Source organism: Harpia harpyja, chromosome Z (genome assembly GCF_026419915.1).
Source record: "Harpia harpyja isolate bHarHar1 chromosome Z, bHarHar1 primary haplotype, whole genome shotgun sequence".
NCBI lineage: Eukaryota > Metazoa > Chordata > Aves > Accipitriformes > Accipitridae > Harpia > Harpia harpyja.
Window position 1 is genome coordinate 56,721,461 of NC_068969.1, and position 20,467 is coordinate 56,741,927.

Here is a 20,467-nt window from a genome sequence, read left to right on the forward strand (position 1 = left end):
TCTTGGGGCTCCTCAGACAGCGAGCTGCTGTGCCTGGCAGCCAATCCTACAACCTGCTTGGGGGCTGAAGGCACAGCTCCAGGAAACCTCAGCAACCTAGCTGAAGCATGGTAGGTACATTGGCTGCCCACCCCCCACTGAGCGCTGAGGCAACCAGCTTTGCTTACGCTGGAAGAGCAACCACGAGGTAAGCTATAGGCCTGAGAAGTCTCCAGCTGACTGACCGTGGCTCAGACCTTGGCTCCTGGCCAAAAAAACTCTCAAGCTTGAATTGATTTGACAGCTACTGTAACCACCTTCCTCTAGTATACCCACACAGTGACTCCCTTCCTTCAAGCTTCGCTTTGTTGATGAGCAAACCGTGTTTTCTTGACCTCTTTCACTGTTGCGGGGTGCTAAACAAATAAATGTCCAAAGGCCTGGTGCCAGCTGTCAGTCAGCAATGACCCCACAATCCTCCTTTAGAGTGACAGAGTGTAACTGCGTACATGTGCTTCCGAAGGGGAGGAGGCAGGTAAGTTGATTCCTCTTTCCAACACAGTTTGGCTGCAGCGTTGTGTTGTTTACAGCACTCTTTCACTCAACTATCACTACTTTCCTTTGCCACTCTGGGCAAAACTTACATGACTTTTTTCTTGTGTGTTTGATTTTGGGTTTTTGGTGGGGTTTTTTTCCGATAACGAATGTGAGGCACGTCGAACAAATGGCTCACGTCAACCGCTTTGAAAAGAACGGGCGTTAGGTTCTGGAATGGAAGGAGGAAGACCAGCCCCCCTCAGCCAGGGGCTAGACCCTCACAGAGGCAAGCGTCCTCTCACCAGCAGCACGCCAAGCCTTCCTGAATATGCCCCGGTACCACTTGTAACTGCATAGACTAAGACATGCGGTCGTGTTTGTCGCCGGGCTGTGATTTTACACCGAAAACCCCAAAGCAAACACAAAAACCACGCTAGGCAGCACGCTAACGGGTGGCCCGTGCCGGACTTGCGGCCGCGCCGCTCGGGTCATGGCGCCCCTCCGGGCCGGGCCGGGCCGGGCCGCGCCCTGCGCCTTCACACGGGGACGGGAGCAGGCAGAGAGGGCGGGCACTGCCGCCGGCGCCCGGCGCGGCGAGCGACCCATCCCGCCTCCGTCGCCCGCCTCTGAGCGGCCCGGCAGCGCTGCCCCTCGCCTCCGGCCGTGGCTCCTCCTCCTCCTGCCGGTCGGTCCCAGGGCTGACATCACGCCCGGGGTTTCCATCCGACCGAGGGAGGGGGAGCTTGAGCGGAGCGGCAGCGTGATGGCGGCGGTCGGGAGGACTTGAAAAGCGGTGGCGGAGCAGAGCGGCGCAGCGCCTATTCTGGTTTTCCCTGCGCTCCTGCCTGCCCAGTTCGGGGCCCCATTGTTCGAGCCGCAGAGGGAGGCCACCGCACGGGGCTGCGAGGAGCCGGTGGGCAGCGGGAGGAGCGGCGGCCCAGGCCCCGCCGCGGGAGTAGCCCCCGACCCTGGGCTGCGGCACGAACCTCCCCGTGGGGCGTAGGGCAGTCTCGGGCCGGGGCGGCCCTGGGAAGGCCTGGCCGGGCCGGGCGCACGCAGGTAGGCAGAGGCCCGCCATGGCTCCTCTCTCTTTCGCCGGCCGGGAGTTGTGCGGCTTCCGACGATGGAGGCGGGAGGGACGGGCGGTGCTGAGGAGACGGGGCCTGGGGCCCGCTGTCGGCCGGGAGGGGCTGGATGCCCGGTGAGGGGCTGGGTTCTTGGGCCCGCTCGTTGTTTTCCGCGGAGGGGGGGAGCTGCGAGGGCCGAGGCGGGCAGCCGGGATCGAGCCGCTCTCGCTGGCTCCTGCGGGGGGAGCCAGTGTCGAGCCGCCCGGGAGGCAGGAGAGCGGCCGTGGCTCTCCTCTGGCCATGGGGGGCGCCGGGAGAAGCGAGCATGGAGGGCGGCAGCGGTCTTGGAGTCGCTGCCAGGGAGCCTTGGCCGGGAGCGGCGCCTGTGCAGGCCGCGCCGCTAGCGGAGAGGCGTCTCCGGGGGCGGGAGGCAGCCCTGGCCTGGGCTCCTGCGGGAGCGCCCTGGGGGCGAGCAGAGGGACAGTGGCCGTGGGAGGCCGCGGGAGAGCGGTGCGGGCGGCTGGGGCTCGGGGGAAGACAGCCGCGGAGCAGGAAGCAGGCGGCAGGGACAAAGTTTCGCCGCTGCTCACGGTGTTTCCCCGGGGTCCAGCGGGTGCCGGGCCCGGAGGCGAGGGGGTTTTGTTCACGCGGGAGGGCAGGCTGCGGGGAGCCTGCTGCCGGGCGGCGCAGAGCGCGGCCGGGCCGCGGGGAGCCGCCCGGCTCGCCTCCGCCGCCACCGGGTCCCCGACCTTTTTTCGAGGCCTCTCCGACGTTGCAGGGCTCCTTTCTATCACTTTCTCCTCCTTCATCGCCTTTGTTTGCTGGACGCAGTGGCCCGGGTGTCTGTTACGGTGCCTGAGCGCAGGACATTTCCCGCCCCGGGGGGAGGCTTCCCCAGCACCACCCGATGAGCTCTGGATGTTGGGTATTATAGGAGAGCACCTCGGGGCAGGCAGCCAGGAGGCGAGCCCCTAATTGCTTTCACACCACTAAATCTGTAAGAGGCACTGCTCTTTATCTGATTATCTGTGAGTTTATACTTACAGTCCGTTTACCATGAACCTAAACTTTTTCTAGCTGCATTGGATGCTGCAGTGAACTGATTTAAGATGCTCTTGTATGTGAAATATTGATCTGTGGGATCTTGCTGGTTTGATTTAGTGGAGACACTTGTTTTAAACAGGACAACTGCAGCTGGATGTAAGCAATATGTGTGTATCTGGAAATGTTTCCACTATGTTTTGTGCATGAAATACACTAAGCAGATCTTAGCAGAACATTAATATCAATGGTTTTCACCTGTGTGTTCAGGTAGGCAGTTTTTCTTTAAAATTTAGATCTACTTTGTCCTGAAGTCAGTACTATGGCACAGATTAAGCCACAAGGTATAGTGCAGACATGCAGTAAACTGTTCTTCTCGCCCTGTGATGCTAAAGAGAATGTAATTTCTGTAACATTTCCTATTCTGCAGCTAGTTGTTCAGCAGAAATTGCCACCTTTATAGCACCATCAGTGAAAAGTTACATAAAGAAGCGTAATGGCCTGTATGCTGGCACCCAACTGCAGTCGAACAAAAAGCTAGACAGGTCTTTCCTTTCATGTGCTTTGTGTATTTCATTTAGTTCTTTCAATTTTTTTTAAGTGTAACTAATAAAAAGACCACTTATTCTCTTGAGAAGAATGTTTTCTGGCTTTCACAAACATCAGGAAAGATTTAATATTTTTTTTCAGACAAGAAAACAGTGATAAAATGATCAACCATGAACAGGTAACACACAAAAAGTTATTTTTCGGTTAAAAACATGACATCAAACATGATGCCCCCTTTCAGTGTTAGTGAAGGACCAAGTTATTTTTGCTATCTTTTTAGTTGCAAACATGTTATCAAATTGTGTCAACGTTTTCCTTTACTATTTTAGGTATTTGGGGAGAAATCTTGAATATCTGCAGGGAACACTAGAGCAACCACATCAGCTGGAAAACATACAGAGTACCAAGAAGTGGATTCTTGATATCCACCTTGTAATCTGAGTGGACTTCTATTTATCTTTTCAACTTCTTAATATTTACAATGAATGGGCACAGTGATGAAGACAGCATAAGAAACAGCAGTGGAGAGTCAAGGTAAGCACTTGCTCATTTCAGTTATCCTTGGCTATGTATTCTCCTACATTTTGTTTACTAAAACTGATTTATATTTGAACTTGGTGCCAAAGCTTCCTAGTTAGCAAGCAGACCATAGTTAGGAGGACTGGGTGTGCTTTCTTAGAGGTGCTTTATCTCTTTATGTTCACATTGCTTCAGCTGAGAATTATAATGGTCTTGTATATACCTTACATAATAAAGCTTAAATTGTATTAAAACTGCGTCAGCATCCAACCGGATAGCATTACTCTTTTGAGGAAGAAAAATTCCTGAAGTGTCAAAAGCTGAAACATTGGATTAGAATGTTAAGATAAAGCTACTGTCTATAAAGTGCAAGGCACACATGCATAGTATGTATTGTATAAAACCCTAACTAGACTATCTCTAAAAATGGAGCAATGGGCTGTTCATTTTAGTTTTTGATACAGAGTACTTCATGATTCTTCCTTCTTTAGAGCTGTTAGAGCAGTATAACTGAAAGTGTTAACTTTGTTTGCTGAAGTTAAAGTACAATTTTCTGGTTGTTTTTTAATTAAAAAAAAAAAAATCAGTCCTCTAATGCTAAATGCTAGTCTTCTGGCATATGTAGAGTGTTCTTGTGTTTGGAAGACCCTGATTAGAACTTCCCTGCATCCATGCAGGATGACAACCAGTTTGTAGGGGTGGAATTAAGTTCTCTTTCTACAACAGTGCTAAGTTCGAAAAGTCCCTCCTGCGCTAGAAAGTTTGGATTTCTAAAACTGGAAGTTTGAAGAATGCTGAAGGTTTAAGAAGTCAAAGTACACTTGCAAATAAAAAGTGGTTTTAGACTTCTCTTCTAAGAGGTGGTTGTGACCGTGCTGTTAGTCCACCCATCTGTCTTTCTACCACTCTTTCTGATCACAGCCTGTTGAATCAGTTAGCTGATTCTGTCGGTCAGAGAGTCATAAAGAAAACCATGTTCTGCAGATTTCATGGAAACTTCCAGTTGGGTCAAGAGAGATCTAAACTATTGCCTCAAGTGAAGAAATGCTGGAAGAACATAGCTGCCAGCTGATCATTCAGTATGAGCTGGCCATTAAGCTTGCATGTAGCACAGTGTATGATGGAGTGGGAGGAGGGGGAAGAGAGAAGTGTTTAGGTGACTTTAGGTGCAAATCACAAGGAAATCTATGAACAGTAAAACTAAAGCAACTTTAATAACTGTGGTTTTATGTCAAGCTTCCTGTTATACAAGGGAGTGTCCTGGAAAGACAGTAAACTTTCAATCTTGTGAATAATTTGTAAGCTCTAATACGTAATAATTTTTGAAGATTTCTGCTTCCAGTAAGTTTGATACTGTTCTGGTTAGCAAACAAATTCGGATTTTCTTCTAGTGAGGGGCAAAATATTGCTGGTTACTTAAAAAAACCCCCAAAACAAAACCACAAACCAGTGACTAGTCTATTTGGTGTGTGAATTTTCTTACCACTTGAAACAAGCCACCTTGCTAAAGGTATGTGGGAAAACTACTTTGTATCAAACTGTGACTGCCCCAAAATACCAGTATATCAAAGTTATTTAAAAGCTGTATCAATTCATAAGACTAAACCAGCTAAATGTCATAAACCTCCCAGAAACTTCATTAAAAGTACATACCAGGAGGATGCTTAGTACTCAAAACTTGATACTTGCCTGTGAAGTGAAACTTTGTTCTTCATCTTAAATGTCCTGCTGAGCACATCTTAAAGCTTTAACAAATTTTAAAATGCTAAAACCTTTTTTCCCAGGCTTGTATCAGTCGTTAACCCCATAGCCTAATTCACAGGCAGGTCTTGGAAAGCTTATTTTCATGTTTGCCATCTATTATCAGGAAACTGGTTTTGTAAATTAAAGGTGAAAGCTTTCTATTTTAAATGATGGAACTCTCTTCCTGTCAAGCCTAGTTCAATTATTAAAATAATTATTTCAAAAGGAGTGTGAAAATTATGGAATATCTTTATAACTCTAGATGGTTTTTACTTGGAGGGGAGTTGCCTTAGCAAGCTGCAACTGCAGACAGGTAGCTAACTGTAACTTGGGAAGCGTTGCTGTACAGAATTCCACAGAATGGAAATGGAGATCAGTAGCAAAATACGAGTGGTCCCATTCTATTCAGAATGCTAGGGAGGGAAGTGGAACAAGTGAGGAAAGCAATTGAGAATTGCTGCTGGGAGTAAATTGGAAAGAAGATCAAACTCTACAGAACTGGTAGAAAAGAAGAAGAGATTAAGATTAATGTAGTGATAATCTAAACAGCGACATTGATGATAACTACAAGAGATCTTTGAAAATTTGTGTCACTTTACAAGTGCAGTAAAGCCATTCACTTCCCTTTGATGTCTGGTGTAATCTTCCGTGGCTGTCATTCTGGAGTGACAGTCCTGATAACAATTAAATATAGGCTGAAGTAGGGGTGCTGCCATCATTACTTTAAAAAGTTAAGAGAAGCAGTGGATCAGGACTGGATTTACAAAAATACACAGGCCTCATGGATACTGCATTGTATTGTTTTATGGAAACACCATGACTTGCAAAAGTTGTGGAAAGCCTGTACTATTCTCAGCAGTAGGAGGGCTGGAGAAGGGATTGATCATAAACCTTTGATTTTACACACTGGTCAGCATTGTGGTAAGGAATTGTAGCTGTCCTTACTCCTGTGACTATCTGCGAAGGTGAATTATTTCTGAAGCGTGTGAAAGGAATGGCCAATTTGCCATGCTCCCACACTCCTTTCCAGTGTTGCATCTATTCATCTGTCTGGTAGATGAGCAGAAAACTTTCCTGTGCTGCAGGTGTTGAGCCTGAAGTTCTGTTTTGCTACAGGTGGAAAAGTGAGTCTCTTGTATTTTCACGGTTGAATAACTGGCTGCATTGTTTGGACTTTCCTTGCCTATTTCAGCAACCTCTGAAGCTATAAATCAGTACTAGAACCACGCATGATGGAAATTGTAGACTGGCATAAACATTATTATCTAATCTTTTTGCTTGATATTCTGATTTCTGTGTAATAATTACAGTAGAGTCTACTCTCCAGCTTCTTGTTTACTTGAAATCACTACTCTGGAATATTTTTAAGTAGCTTAAGGTAAAATACTACAGATACTGTTCACCTGGACAGCAAGTGAGTGTAGACACAACTTTATAACTACTCTAAGAAGCTGACTCTTAAGTCAAGCAAAGCATCTTTGTGTAGTGTTCTTGAAATTGAAAGCATTCTGTTGCAAACTTGAATATGAACAAATACATTCTAGTTAGATAGTAATAAGAAAGCTTAATCAGCAAGAGCAGTTTTACCTGAACTGCAAGATGAGCTCCAGGTAAAACAGGGACTGCAGAAGTGAAACATTGGTGCTAATTGAATAACAATCTGATTTCCCATCTCTTTGCTCTTCTGATGTTTCCTGCAGAGCAAGGTGTGGAGGGCTTGAGCTAACCTTCCTTCTCTGTAGGTAAAAAGGGATGTGCTGAGTGCAGCTTAACTGGAAAGTAGCTGGCTGGAATGTATTGTACTCCTGTTTTTGCAGGAAGCAGAAAGCAGCTGCTTACACCAAAGACTTTCACTGTTCTTCACACACTTGAAAGCTGATGTTAACAGAAGATAGTAATTTTAGTGGGTTTTATTTGCTTTGTGGAGTGAATAGTCTGTGGACCACAAAAGATAGTTAAGTAAAGACTAAAGACTTTGTCAGCAGGCTTCAATTTACTATATAAATTCATACCTTCCGTAGGAGGTAAAAAAGGTGAATTGAAAGCCATGACTTTAGGTTCTTGCCTTCAAGAAATCTAAGTGGGAATTAAAACAGATTCCCCAAACATATTAGCAGAATTACTCCCATGCACTGGCTTCTTTTTGGTAAAAGTTTAATTTAATTTAATTTTGGTAGATAATATTAATAAAAATGTGTGTATATAGCAAGAGAGAGCATATACATAAAACTACACATATGTAGATACATACTTTTAGTGCACAGGAATTCTCAGATCAACAAAAGTACTTGAATGGTAAAGGAAACTGTTGGTAGAGCTTACTGTGGATAAAGCAAGCTCTTCAATTCTGTTAGCAGTAATCTTCTCTTTGGTTAGTAAGTTGCTATTTTATCAGGAATGATGTCTTAACAGAATTAAGCATACTAAAGCATGAGAAGGTATCCTGATCCAACTTAAAAGCATCCTTTCACTTCTTTTTGGAAGAGTTCAGATTGAATATGTATCAAAACATAAGTGTTCTTTGTATAGAAACCTTTCCAACTAAAAGAAGAAATAAATTCATGATACCGCTGTCGTTGTGCGGTCTCTAGTTTAGCTTTGGGACTCCTGCTGAGTTCATCCAGGTCCTAGTCTTTGTGTAACCTAACTGGCTGGCAGATACCTGTTCCATGTGTTTTAGATTCAATTCCACCATTCTGAGAGTTTCAAAATTTTAGTTGATGTGAGCTTTTCTCATTCCTCAAGACAGAGTGAAGTTTTGTGATACAGGCAGTGTATACACCAGACCTATCCAGATATGGCTCCTTGTGGGGTTTTTTGATTAAATTCCATTTAATACTTTTTTGCTGGTGATCTACAAGGAGCTTCTGGTAGAGACATCATCGTGTTGCCCCTGGAACTGCATGTGGAAGGATGGTCACATTGCACAACAGAGGAGTTAACCCTTGGGGAACCACTGATACTTCCTGCCTGTGAACAATTCCTGGACCTTTTTTGTGCTCTTAAGATGTGTGACTTGTGGCTCTCAAATAAAGACTTGCAGTGTGGTTCATAGGGTCATGAAATTTTGTTGATGATCAGTGTAGTTTTGATACCTTTGCTTTGGGGAAAGTTTATAGAAGTGGCAGCAAATCATAGTCTGCAGGAGTGGAAATATAATGCATCTCTGAGTTGTTAGCCCATATCAGGAAAACTCAATTGAGTTCATGTGCAATAGCTGAGGACAGGAAATAACACTTGGTAGCCTGAACTTCATACTCTTTGTTCCTTCTGCTTTCTACTGGCAGTGATAATGAAGATAAATCTTCCTTATGCATCTAAATCAAATTAAATAGTTAAGATTTCTTTAAAAATAAAACTGAAAAACACTTATATAGCATTTGCCTAAGAAGCTTATTTGTGAACTTGCAGTTTTAAGAGTTGGGCAGTTAGTGTCTCTTACTTCTGCACATTTTGAATGGGCTCTTCGTATTCAAATGCTTGTCTTCCTTCAACTTCTGGTTTATTTTGAAAACAAACAAACAAAATCCCAAACCAAACAATCCACTGTTATCTCAGAGACTTTTCAAAGACCCTGCATAAAGTAATTTTTTTTTTTTGTAGCGTGTTGAACTTTATTTTGCTCAAATTGGTACTCTCTTTCCTGCTGTTCTTAAAACCAAAGATTTTTAAGGTAGCTTAACCTAAGAATGCGCTTGAAATCAGTGGTGATAAATTATCTGCTCTTGGATCCATTGTTAACCTAGACCTTACACAGGAGTCTAAATGCTCAGTCAGTTCTTTTACAATGTGACTTGTGTAGCTTTCCATCTTAGGATTTGTCTTCCTAGTGCCTTGTGTAAATGAGCAGACTTTGTTCCTCATTGCGTGATCCTGTCAGGGGCACCTTGTTTTAAGGGGTAAGCTAGTGAAGCAAAACTTAAGACTATTGAAAAGAACTAATGGCTCTGTAACAGGATACTTGCTTTTTTAATCTGTTTCAGTGATCTGTCTTTTTAAGCCTGTCATCTCCCCAAAGCATTCTCCAGTTTGATTGCATAGGTATTTATTAATTATTATTATTAATAGGTAGTTATTGGGGGGTTGGAAAAAAAAGGTAAAAACATGAAAAATTATCTCCTTGAGTACTTTCATTAAGCTATATTGCTTTAGTGGCAAAGTAGTTTGTAAATAAATATTGCATTCGGGCATAAATTCGTCTTGAATATGTAGGAAGTATCCAGATACAGTGTTTATAAAAAAGAACAGACAAATTACTTCAGTGCATCAGACTTCCTTACCAGATCAGTTTTGACATGTGCTGCTGTACAAATGCAACTACTTGACTCAAGGGCTAGGGCTGAGAGAGGTTTCTTGACTACATATCCTGGAAGGTGCTCTTTATAGACTTCACACCTCAGCTTGTCAACTTGCATGAAACTATACTTTTTCATGTAGAAATCCCATCCTGAGAACATGCTACTCATTTTTAGTATATACTGTGGCTTGCCTGCTACTGCAGGTTATTATTGACAACTAACTTTATCATCATTGCTGTGGATTGTTTGCATGACAGAGAAATAGTCTCACTCCAACAGTACTAAAGAGATGATCATTATTGCTTTATCCATCATGTTTGTTTCTGTTTCCATAGCCTTATGATGCCCCACTGTTTTGTACAGTCTTGGGTATTGCTGTCCTTGTTTAGTTTTGGGGTTTGGTTGGGGTGGTTTTTTTTTTTTGTTCATTTGTTTTTTGGGTTGTTTTTTTTCAGTTGAACAAAGTACAGTGAATGTTATGTAAGGTTTCCTATTCAGGAACACCTCTAAACAGATAATTCTATTTTGATTTTACTGGGGGTTTTTGGTTGGGTTTTTTTCTGTTTTTGAGTAAGTAGTATATATAATTTGCTTGGAGCCAGGGGAGGGAAGAAGGCTTATGTGACACATTCTTAGAAGAGGGACTTAAAAAGCAGGAATTCCATTATGAGTAATGGAGTTAAGTGCCTAAAAGAGCACAAGTGGTCTTCAACAGTTAATGTTAGCAAATATTGTATTTCTGTATACATTATACTAACAACACCTCTATTCTGTAGCTTAACTTGCTTTGCCCTGTTGTTTCCGTCTACATTTCCTTATCTAGTCGTGGTGGTGTTTATAATTTCTGTTGGCATTTTGTTCCTTGGAAGCCCATTCATCAGTGAAAAACGTAGGGGAAAAAACAAGTTAGGCCACAAAATAGAGTTGGTAAGCAGAGGTCAGCGGTACAAGTCTAGAGAAAAGGGAAGACATAATGTGGCATGGTGGAATAGGGTAAATTTGACAAACACAGGTGACTGAGAATGAAGTGTTGGATGCTGACTGTTTCTCTGATTATGTTTAAGCTATGTATGACTTTTCTACCGGAAGAGTTGAACAAAGAAAGTAGGCTCCAGCTCTGGATTGTCCTGCAGAGAGACTGTCTTGACTATATTTGGAAAGGGTAAGGGAGAAACAGGAGGATCCTAATTTATGCTAGCTGCCTGAAAATATTGGAGATTTTCTCTTACTTTTCAGTATTAATCAGGCTTTTTTGGAAGAAGGAGAAAAGAGGATACAGATGCACAGGCAAAAGTCTGGTTAAGTTGTACCTAAACCATCTCTCTCACTCTACCCCAGGTGTCCACAGCATGGTGGGTATGGTGTCCACTTTTGCCTTTTGTTAAACTGTTTCCAGTAAAAGCATCTTAAGCAAAGGCAATGACTCTGGCCTGTACAGGAAGAGAAAGTGGCAAGAAATAATGCACTTTGCCATACGTTTTCTGTAAGGGGAATTCTGAAGAGCAAGGGACCAGAGTTGCTGTTCCTGAGATAATACTCATGTAACAGCATTAGACAGCAGGTGACAGGTAATTGTGACAGTATTCCAATCCTTGGTTGAGGAAGTATTTAATGTTCCTTGCATCCTACCCCTAGAGATATGATACCAGAATCTTGGTAATTAGTAGTGCCAGTTCAGGTGATTAATTTTGTGGAGGTCAGTGGTGCTACTTTGCATTAATGGGCATTACTCATTGCAAGAAAAGTTAGTCAAATTATGGACTGTAGCTAGACTACATCAGATAATACTTAAAGCTCTTGAGCTAGAGAAGGAATTGCTTAGAGACTATGCCTCAAAAAATGAGGGGAAAATTGAAGAACTCCATAGGCAAAGGTCAAAAAGAAAGTGACCAAGGGCCTTATGATTACTTCACAACTATTATCTCCCTGAAGTTATGTTTTAACATATTTATTACAGAACTTAGGTTCTGTTTCTTTAATGCGGATTAACTGTCTTGCTATCAAACAGGGGGTTTTGTCTTTAATGCAGCAACTGTTTTAAAAGTCAAATTTTAATACAGTGAGAAATGCTCTCACTTACCATTTGGTTTGCAATGGTAGCTTCCATTGATTATTTATAGAAAATATACATGTTTTCTTCTTGGATTCTATCTCCTTTTCTGCTTCAAGGAATATTAAACCGTTTCTGGAATTCTGCTGATACAATTTGTTAAAATAAGAGATTGCTTGTCTTCAAGCTCTGAAAAACTTGTAGACCTCTCAAGCTGATTGTGATTGGTTTTGCCTTCTTATAGCTGGCTATTAGGGTATCCATTTCAGCAGATCAAGAAAATGTCATCTGAGCTACTAGAAATCTGTATGAAACTTCTGTATCCTGTATGTCTTTTCCTATGAACTTCAAAAACTCAACCAGTTACATTTTAAAAACTCTGGCAAACAAGCTGTCTAAATTTCCAGTGGTGCAGGTAGACACCATCGTGTAATAAGAGTTCTGCATGCTGTTGGCCTTTTTCTTAGTCACATCAGCAATCCCATACTCCATGGGAAAGGGGAGAAGGTATTACACCATGTAGCAGTTTAAGCACTTGGAAAAAAGACTTGCAGTATGTCATGATGCAGTGTGGAATGTTTGTGTCCTAAAATTGAAAACTACCAAAAAATCCTTTTTCATTTCAAATCTATTTTTTTTCCCTAAATTCTGTATTGATTTCCACTATTTTATACTTCAGTTTCAGGACAGCAGTCTTAAGAAATACTGCCTGTTCACTCCTGCTTGTTTGTTCCACTTCTTCATCAGCCCTTTAGAATGTTTGTGAAAACAGAGGCTGTTAAAAAGCTGAATCTGTTCCCTCTATGGGTAGTACTGACACCACAGGGGGGATTGAAGAGGGCAGCAATAACAATGTCAGAAAAAGTTATTCTTGTAGAACCCTCACCAGCAGGTGAATGTACTGGTGAGGACTGAAAAGTGTTTTGAAAGTGCAGTAACTCATACTACTACTCGTACCATTATTCGAATTGTGTGAAAATTGCTGGAACTCAGAGCAAAGGTAGGAGCAGTTAAAGGGAAACTTCTAAGTTCCTTGTTCCTGAGTTCCCCCTTGAGATGGCAGATGTAAGTTTTCCCGAGTGCATGTGCGTGTGTAAATGTGTGTACCTTTTCTTAAATAATTCCATCTTTACTCTTAGGGTTAGCATCTAGTATATTAGGATTTAATCTGAATTACTGCTCATGTGGAAGAGGGTCATAGGTAGTCCCATGAAAAGGATTACAGATTTATGTTCATTTTTAATAGCCAAGGCTTGCTTAATGTGTCTGGGTTAGAGAGAAGGGAAGCCTTCTCTCCATTATGTTTTTTTTTTTTTATCCCTAGTGTAGTGGTCTCCAAAATTTTTGTTTGTACACTCTTACCAATAAAAAATATTTGAGCATGCAGCTCCAATGTATGTGTATGTCACTTATAAATTATATACGTGTACTGCTGTACTCATAGCTACATTATAAAACATGCACAAAAAAGAAATTTTCAAAGGACATAAAGATTAAATATTTGAAAATATTTTACTTTGTTAATGGCAAAACGCCCCTTCTCACTCACTAAAATTATGAATATTTTTATTTATTAAAATCTTGGTTCAACGCTTTGTGATATAGTAGTTCGAAGGTATGGTTCTAAGTTCAGTTAATTTTGGTTCTTGTTTTTAATGGCTGGCATAGCTGAAAAACATAACTTGCAAAGATACACAGAACCAAATGGAAGTGCATCGTTAACTGTGCTTACTAAATCATGATACTAATTTTTTCAATCCCATCAACTAATTATGCAAAGGTTTTTCTTAAAATTTGGCTTAAAAGTTGGTAAATTTCCATCTGCCCTAGTGTCAATCATTTCTTGCAAATTAATCAGAAGGGGTTGCAGTTTCATGTTTTCAGCAAATGGGTTCAAAACCCACTGAAGCTTTTTGGAAGGTTTTTTAAACAGGTTAGGAATTTCTATCTCCAACTTTTTAAGTGTACAGATATAAAAGCTTTTACAGGTGACACGCATTGTTTTGGGCAATAAAATCACATAATGATTGAAACCTTTCCAAACATCTGTTTTCAAAATGCTCTCTCCATAGTGTACGTTTCTTTTGGAAAGCAGTTGCTTTCTCATTGTTAAAATGTCACCTTCACCTGGAAAGGCTACACTAAGTGTGCTTGGTTCTTTTGGTGGCTTTTTTTTGTTGTTGGTTTTGGGGGTTTTTTTGTTGTTGTTTTTTGTGGGTTTTTTTTATTTGGTTTGGTTTTGGGGGTTTTTTTGTTTGTTTGGGGGGGGGTGTTTTTCAAAAATACCTGTAAGGTAGCATACTGCTGGTGACCAGTAGTTTTCACAGAAAAGGTCAGCAAATTTGGAACACTTGTCTTGTTTGTTTGGGTTTTTTTAAAAAAAAAAAAAAGCCCCCCAGACCCCACCAAAAACTAATCTTCAAAGTCAACAATGCTTTTAAGCAGTGAACCTCTCTTGGTACAAAAGATTTTTATGGTCATTCCCCATCTCATTACAAAGTAATGTAAAAATTTTTCTATTTAATGGTCTTGTTTTCACAAAATCAACCACACTGGTGACATCGTTTCACACTTTGTACAATTCTGGCTCCAGATTCTTTTCTGCAATAGCTTGCTTATGGTTGATGTAGTGGATTAATTTCATGTGTGGTGTTATCTCTATCACCCTTACTAGAATCTGGTTTTTATTCCAGTCAAAGCAGCCACTCTGTCAGTGCTTACACTTGCACAGTTTTGCCATAAAACTATTTTTTTTAATTAAAGTAGTCATTTACCATTAAGAACATAGCTTCTCTAGTACATCTTTCCTTTAGTGGCTCATGAAGGAGTAGTTCTTTGTGCATTTCATCGTTGAAACAGAACCTAGCAAATACTGTAAATTGGGACATGTTAGAAGCATCTGTACTTTGATCAAACCATAGAGCAAACCTCCTACATTGCATGAGTTGTTCTAATACTTGTTTCTTCAAATCTTCACCAATGTTTTCTATATGTCTTTCAACAGTGTTTGCTGACAAAGAAAGGCACTTCAGTTTGTCACTATTGTTTTCTATGAATTATTTTAGCCATTTTTACAGCAGCAAGAAGTAAGTTCTCAAATGGCATGTGGCGTTTTTGACCCTTACTCTTAGGAAAAAGAACCTCGAAAGAGCCTTCTGAACGTTTATCATTAAATCTAGTAAAATTTTGTGAAGTACAGGATGAGTATTGCATGACGCATGACTTGAAACCCTGCTGGAAAAAACAGGTTTGTCTTTGTGTTCTGGATGGTTAGTTTTCACATGTCTTGCTGATTGTGATGGCTTCATACTATTGTTAATATCTCAAGGCACAATATACACTCAGTACAAGGTTAATTGTTAACAATAGTGGATGTAGAGTAGGTATTTCATATTGTCATGATAATTCTGATTTTTTTTTTTTTGGTCCAACCTCTTGTCAGATGCAATCAGATTGTCATTGGTTTTTTACCTTGCAATGTGGCTGATGAAGAGCTTGCACAGGAGTGGAGGTGTCAGCTCTGCCATTTTCTGGTTGCTTGTGCTCACAGCATTAGTGTTATCTTCAGTCCACCCTTTCTTTGCAGGAATCTTTTTAAACCACTGTGCCATTTTGTGAGGGTTAGTTTGGTTAAAACTAAGTGATATAATCCATAAATTCACTTAACCAGGCAGAAGCAAACTGCGGTATGTCACAGTGCACAGAAAGGGAATGAAGGAGTTACTGCGCCACTGTCACCCCTCTGCATTGTGGAGCCGTATTTCCTCCAGGACACCTCACCTACCATATGTGGTGCACAACCCTCAGACATAGAGACTGAGTGAGATTGCCAGTGTCAATCCATATATTAAACGTTTGTAAAGCTGAATTTGTGGTTTAGTTTAGTTGTGTTTTTCTGTGTTGTTGGTTTGTTGTGGTTTTGGTTTTGGGTTTTTTTTTTTGTTGTTGTTGTTTGGTTGGTTTGGGGTGTTTTTGTTTTGGGGGGGGTTGATTAAAAATAAATCTAAATAGAAGTTCCAATATTTTCTTCATATACCCCCATGGGTTGACTTGCACAACTCCTTGGTGCGTGCACCCCTCTTTGGAGACCACTGTCTTCCTGTGCCAGTAGTTTTGTCTTGGCAATGGAAGTGTGGTGAGGCTGGCCGGGGAAGGGGGGGACCGTTTCTCTTTCATGAACACCTTAGGGCAAATACTGCAGCTAAAAGATCTGGCTCCTTAGAGGATGGTAAAGCCTTTAGTTAATCCTGGCACTCACATCAGTTAGCAGAAGTATGGGTTGTCTTTCTCATCAGGGAGGCTGGCTTTCAGAGGTACATTTCTCAGTTAAGTCCTGAGGCAGGGCGACGCTGGGTCCTGCTCATGTGATAATGAGAAGCAATGACTCATTGTTAAATTTTGTCTAGGTCAGCACTACATGTGAAACAAAAGCAAAAAGCCAAGTACAGGTAATATCCCAGTGATTTTATACCTGCAGAGGTAAAGTGCTAGAAAAGGTTGGTCTCTGGATGTTTAATTGATACTGTGTAGCAGACTGCTGAATAGAAGTTGAGACTGAAAACTACTGCTACAGCAGTTTTTTAGTAAGACTTCATTTTCAGTACCCCATTTTTTCATTATGGACACTGCTGAAGAGACATGGCTAGAAAATGCCATAGAAACATTTTACTTTTCCTTTTCTTGTGAGCACAAAGGTAGTTCTTTGTTATTCTCTTTATGTAACACTTCTTCCTTTGTTCCAAGCAAGACTGCATATTTTGGTGGCTTTCTTGATTTTTAGAAAAAACTGGATAGGTCTATGTTTTTACTTTATTGCTGCTGCTTTCTTACAAATATTATTTAAAAAACAAATAAGGTGCTCCTTTATACCAGAAGCTGATCGGTAGTCTGGCAAGTTGGTAGTCTGGTCTGATGCTGGTCTAAAACTATTTCCTGTAAGACATGAATAAAACCAAGAAAAAAAACAGTTAGTAATCAAGTCTATTCTTTCTTTCTGTCTGCCTTGTAGATACTTACATTTAGAGACAATTAAGAAGTAAGTCTTAGGCTGAAAATTTCCATTCAATTTCTGTTTGAATAGGTGGCTAGTCCTGTTAGGCAATAGAGGGTTTTTTTTGTGGTGTTGATATAAAAAGGTTTTAACTGCTGGCATTTCTAAATAGCTTGGTTAGGGAATGAGGTTGGGGTTTTTTTGTTTGTTTGGGTTTTTGTTTTGGTTTGGTTTTTTCTTTCCTACTTTAAGAGAAAATTTCTGTGAGAGCAGAGGCAGTGACTTTGATAGAGGGAATGGCTGAACTAAGTTCCTTTTTCTTCAGCCTTTTCATGATGACTTCCGTGTTAGTGTAAAATCATTTGGAATTAGGTAGTAGTAAGATTTTCTTTTAAAAAATAAGAATAAAAAATCAGTATCATAGTTTGAAATGATGATATGTTAGTGTTAAGAGTTGGGAAAGAAGATACCATTAGAAATGCTAGAGCAAACTTTTTTTTTTTAAGTACAGGAAAAGCAAGGACACAGTCTGCACCCAGAAGTGTGTGATATTTTGATCTTGGCATAAGTATGTTCTCTTTTGGTCTTTGAGTTCAGTGACTTAAGTGATAAAAAGAAAAATACCAATTTTCTCTCTAATTTTGAAAATACTTTTTTTTGTGCTCAAAACAGAGCATTTAACCTGTAGCTCTTAGTGTATGGTGTGTGTCTTGCCTCAGGTTCCCCATCACTGTTACTGTTGGTTCAAATCCTTTAAACTTCTCAGAGGAAAGTAAGTCCTTTCATGTATGGACTGTTGCAGCTGTTGGGGATTTATAGGTACTACATGTCACTCAGTGCTGCTCAGTACTGTCTCAATAATCTGCAGTGTGTCTTTATTGCATATGTTTATGCAGAACTTACTCAGGTATTATCCCATTTCCTACCTCCTTTGCAGACAAGAGCTTTAGGTTTCTGGGTTATAGTACTGTGTTTGTAGAGGTTGTGCTTTCAAGTCAACGTTCTGCTGAAGCTCAGGCTGAAACATCATATGAAAGGACACAATGAAATAAACATGCATTCATCGGCTCTGAGGACTAGCAGTTACTTGTCCTGTGAACAGGAGATCTTCACAGTTCAGTAGACATGCAGTCGTATCTGTTAATCTTGCCTGTTTTTTTGTATGTGCTGTAGTTGCATCAAGACCTTTGGGAGTATGTGGTGCACATGAGGAAGTAATACAAGCAGAAACTCAAGTGTAGTTTCACACATCTGTATTAATTTGGATGATTAGAGTTGAAGTAAGCTCTGCCTAACATGGACTAGTCTTGTGTGCTCGAACTCCTATAGTGCCTTTTGCCTGTTAATTTCGAACTCCTTTTAAGCATGTATGAGTACTGCCATAGCATCTTAAGATTTCATAAATGTTTTAGCAAGTCCTTGCTCTTTCCCTAGTTTTAAATTACTTGCTGCTACTCAGTTTGTCTTTTCCCATTTCCTTGTGCTGATGTAACACTGGGATAAGAAAGCTTAGGAAGACATTATTGATGCTATGGCCTTTAAATTTTATTTTTCTGTTTTTCTCTGTTCTATGTACCAATTAGCTGCTAGTCTACAGTTAATTTCTTTTCTTTCTCTCCCTATCACTTTTACTTCTACCTGCAGGCTTGTTTTGTAGTCTTGCATTTATTAGTAATGTGGTTGAATATTGACTTTAAGATTTTTACTCCTGTCAGATGTTACTGTTAGTTGATAAACAATTGGGTTGCATTAGTGTGCTCTTGTCCAAATCAGGCCAATTTATTGTGAGAAGGAGGGTTTATGAAATAGCCCTTACTTTGCTGGTCCTGCTCATAAGCCTAATGGGAATTAATTCCCAGGCTCACTCCCAGCTTTGTGGAGAGTTAGCTGGCACGCTAAGGAGTCTGTGTTGTCTGAATATTGAATATTGTATGATCCACATCTGTTGACAAGTACTCAACGGAGACCTTAGATGATAGATAACTCATCGCTTCATTAAAAAAAACATTTGGAATTAGTTGGGTTTTTTACATCCAACTCCAGAGCAACTAGCATTGTCTACTATACTTTTTTTTCTTATCTCAGTCTGTTTTTGAACTTACCACTTAATTCCCGTGTTGAAGAACATTAAACAAATTAAAATTTCCCATCAACTGTGAATCTAACTGATGTGATTTTTGCTTACTTATCTAAGTAAACTGGAATTATCCCCCCCCCCCCCCCCCCCCCCCCCCGGTCTCTCCACCATTCTCTCCTGTAGCTGGTTTACGTGTTTCTCATAATGTTTGCAAGTTGCTTGACCAAGATGGCTTATTCCAGTGTCAGTTTCCCCTATGCTACCTTAGAAAAGAGGTACTTTGTTTTGGTTGCCTCTGGCTCCATGTGCAACTGAACCTATGGCTAGCACTATATTAGTGTGTATGAAATATTTTACTGCAGAAATATTTAAGCTAACTTAACTACCATCCTTTTGGCTTAGTGTTTTTCATCTTTTTTAGGTTTGGTAAACCGTGTTATTATTGCCCTCTATGAGTATGCCTTGTCCTGCATAGAAATATTTGATTCCCTTCCCCTCCTCCAAGGTTATGTAGGATTTACACGGTTTTGGTTGCTTTTTGTCACTGGGACCTGGCTGGCTGGTATTTACTTGTGCCTCAAGGTTTCTCCATGCTGAATTTTCTTCTGTTTCTCTTCATTTATAGTTAGTGCTGACTTCCACAGTCCCCCAACATTTACTTACGGCACTTCTCTGTGCTGAGAAATGCTGTTGTTTTCTAATGGTCTGATTTACCCAGCATTAAAGGTAAGGTAACATTTGTGTACAAGAACACTATTGCGATTCTAATCTCTTCGGAAGATCATCATGGAGTGGCATTAATTTCTGGTAAACAGTTTAAACTCCGGTCATATTCTGTAGCGGGTGCCCTGCTTTCTTCGGCAAACGAGATTAGTGTTATAGCACCATGCCTGAAGTAAGCCTTTGATGACAGAAATAGGAAGTTTGGGAGCAGTCTTGTTGCTTCCCATTTTTCCTCTCAGCAGGTGCAAGGAAACCCAGCAGCAGTGTGTTTCTCCATGTCTCCCCCTTCAGAACAAGGAAGCTTCACCATGGTCTTGTTTTTTTTCTTTGTTTTTTTCAAAGCTGACAGTTGCAGATGGCTGAGTGAGGTGCAGTCTACAGGAGTCTGTTTATAAATAGCTTCATTTCTTCTTTACTGATACAGTTTTGTTGGTGTTAGGAAAAGCAGAAAGAGGAGCAATTTTGCTTTGGTTTGTGGTTTTAAAATGTTGTCAATTAAGTATGTTTTAGGGCAGAGGATGATTAATCTGCCCTCTCCGCCCCCACCCCACCTCCGGCTCACTGTCAGCCGGATGAATTGTGCTGGTAGAGATTGGCTAGGTTTTGATATCAGCTTTTGTTTTTATCATTTTTGGTTCTGGCTGCATGCTTACTCTGATTTTTTTAAGTGTTTGCAGTCAATGTGTACATAATTTGAAATTATTTTGCTCTGTGGTGGTGTGATTCTGATGTTTTTTCTCATATCTTTGAAATACGGTAGTATTAACCTAATGAGGAATCTTATGAAAATTTTAACTCGGCTACTTCGTGAAGTTGTAGAAAATCAAATGTTTCCAAATTTTTTGAATGGTCATAAAATAAATACTTATCTTCAATTATTGTGCTTTCTAAGTA

General features: G+C 40.9%; 1 protein-coding gene across 4 annotated transcripts in view; it reads left to right on the forward strand.

Moving 5' to 3' along the window:
* The first annotated feature begins 1,197 nt into the window (after positions 1-1,197).
* The window catches only part of CHD1 (chromodomain helicase DNA binding protein 1), a 56,148-nt gene continuing 36,878 nt past the window's right edge, over positions 1,198-20,467 (forward strand). Inside the window, exons 1-2 of one of the 4 annotated variants that reach the window (XM_052778751.1) lie at positions 1,198-1,575; positions 3,503-3,707. In XM_052778751.1, the coding sequence (XP_052634711.1) occupies positions 3,655-3,707 (53 nt within the window). In that variant the 5' untranslated portion in view covers positions 1,198-1,575; positions 3,503-3,654. Of the gene's footprint in view, positions 1,576-1,701; positions 1,718-2,564; positions 2,581-2,874; positions 2,895-3,502; positions 3,708-20,467 lie in introns of those variants that run through there. The other 3 variants (XM_052778754.1, XM_052778752.1, XM_052778753.1) reach the window with 3 other exon arrangements.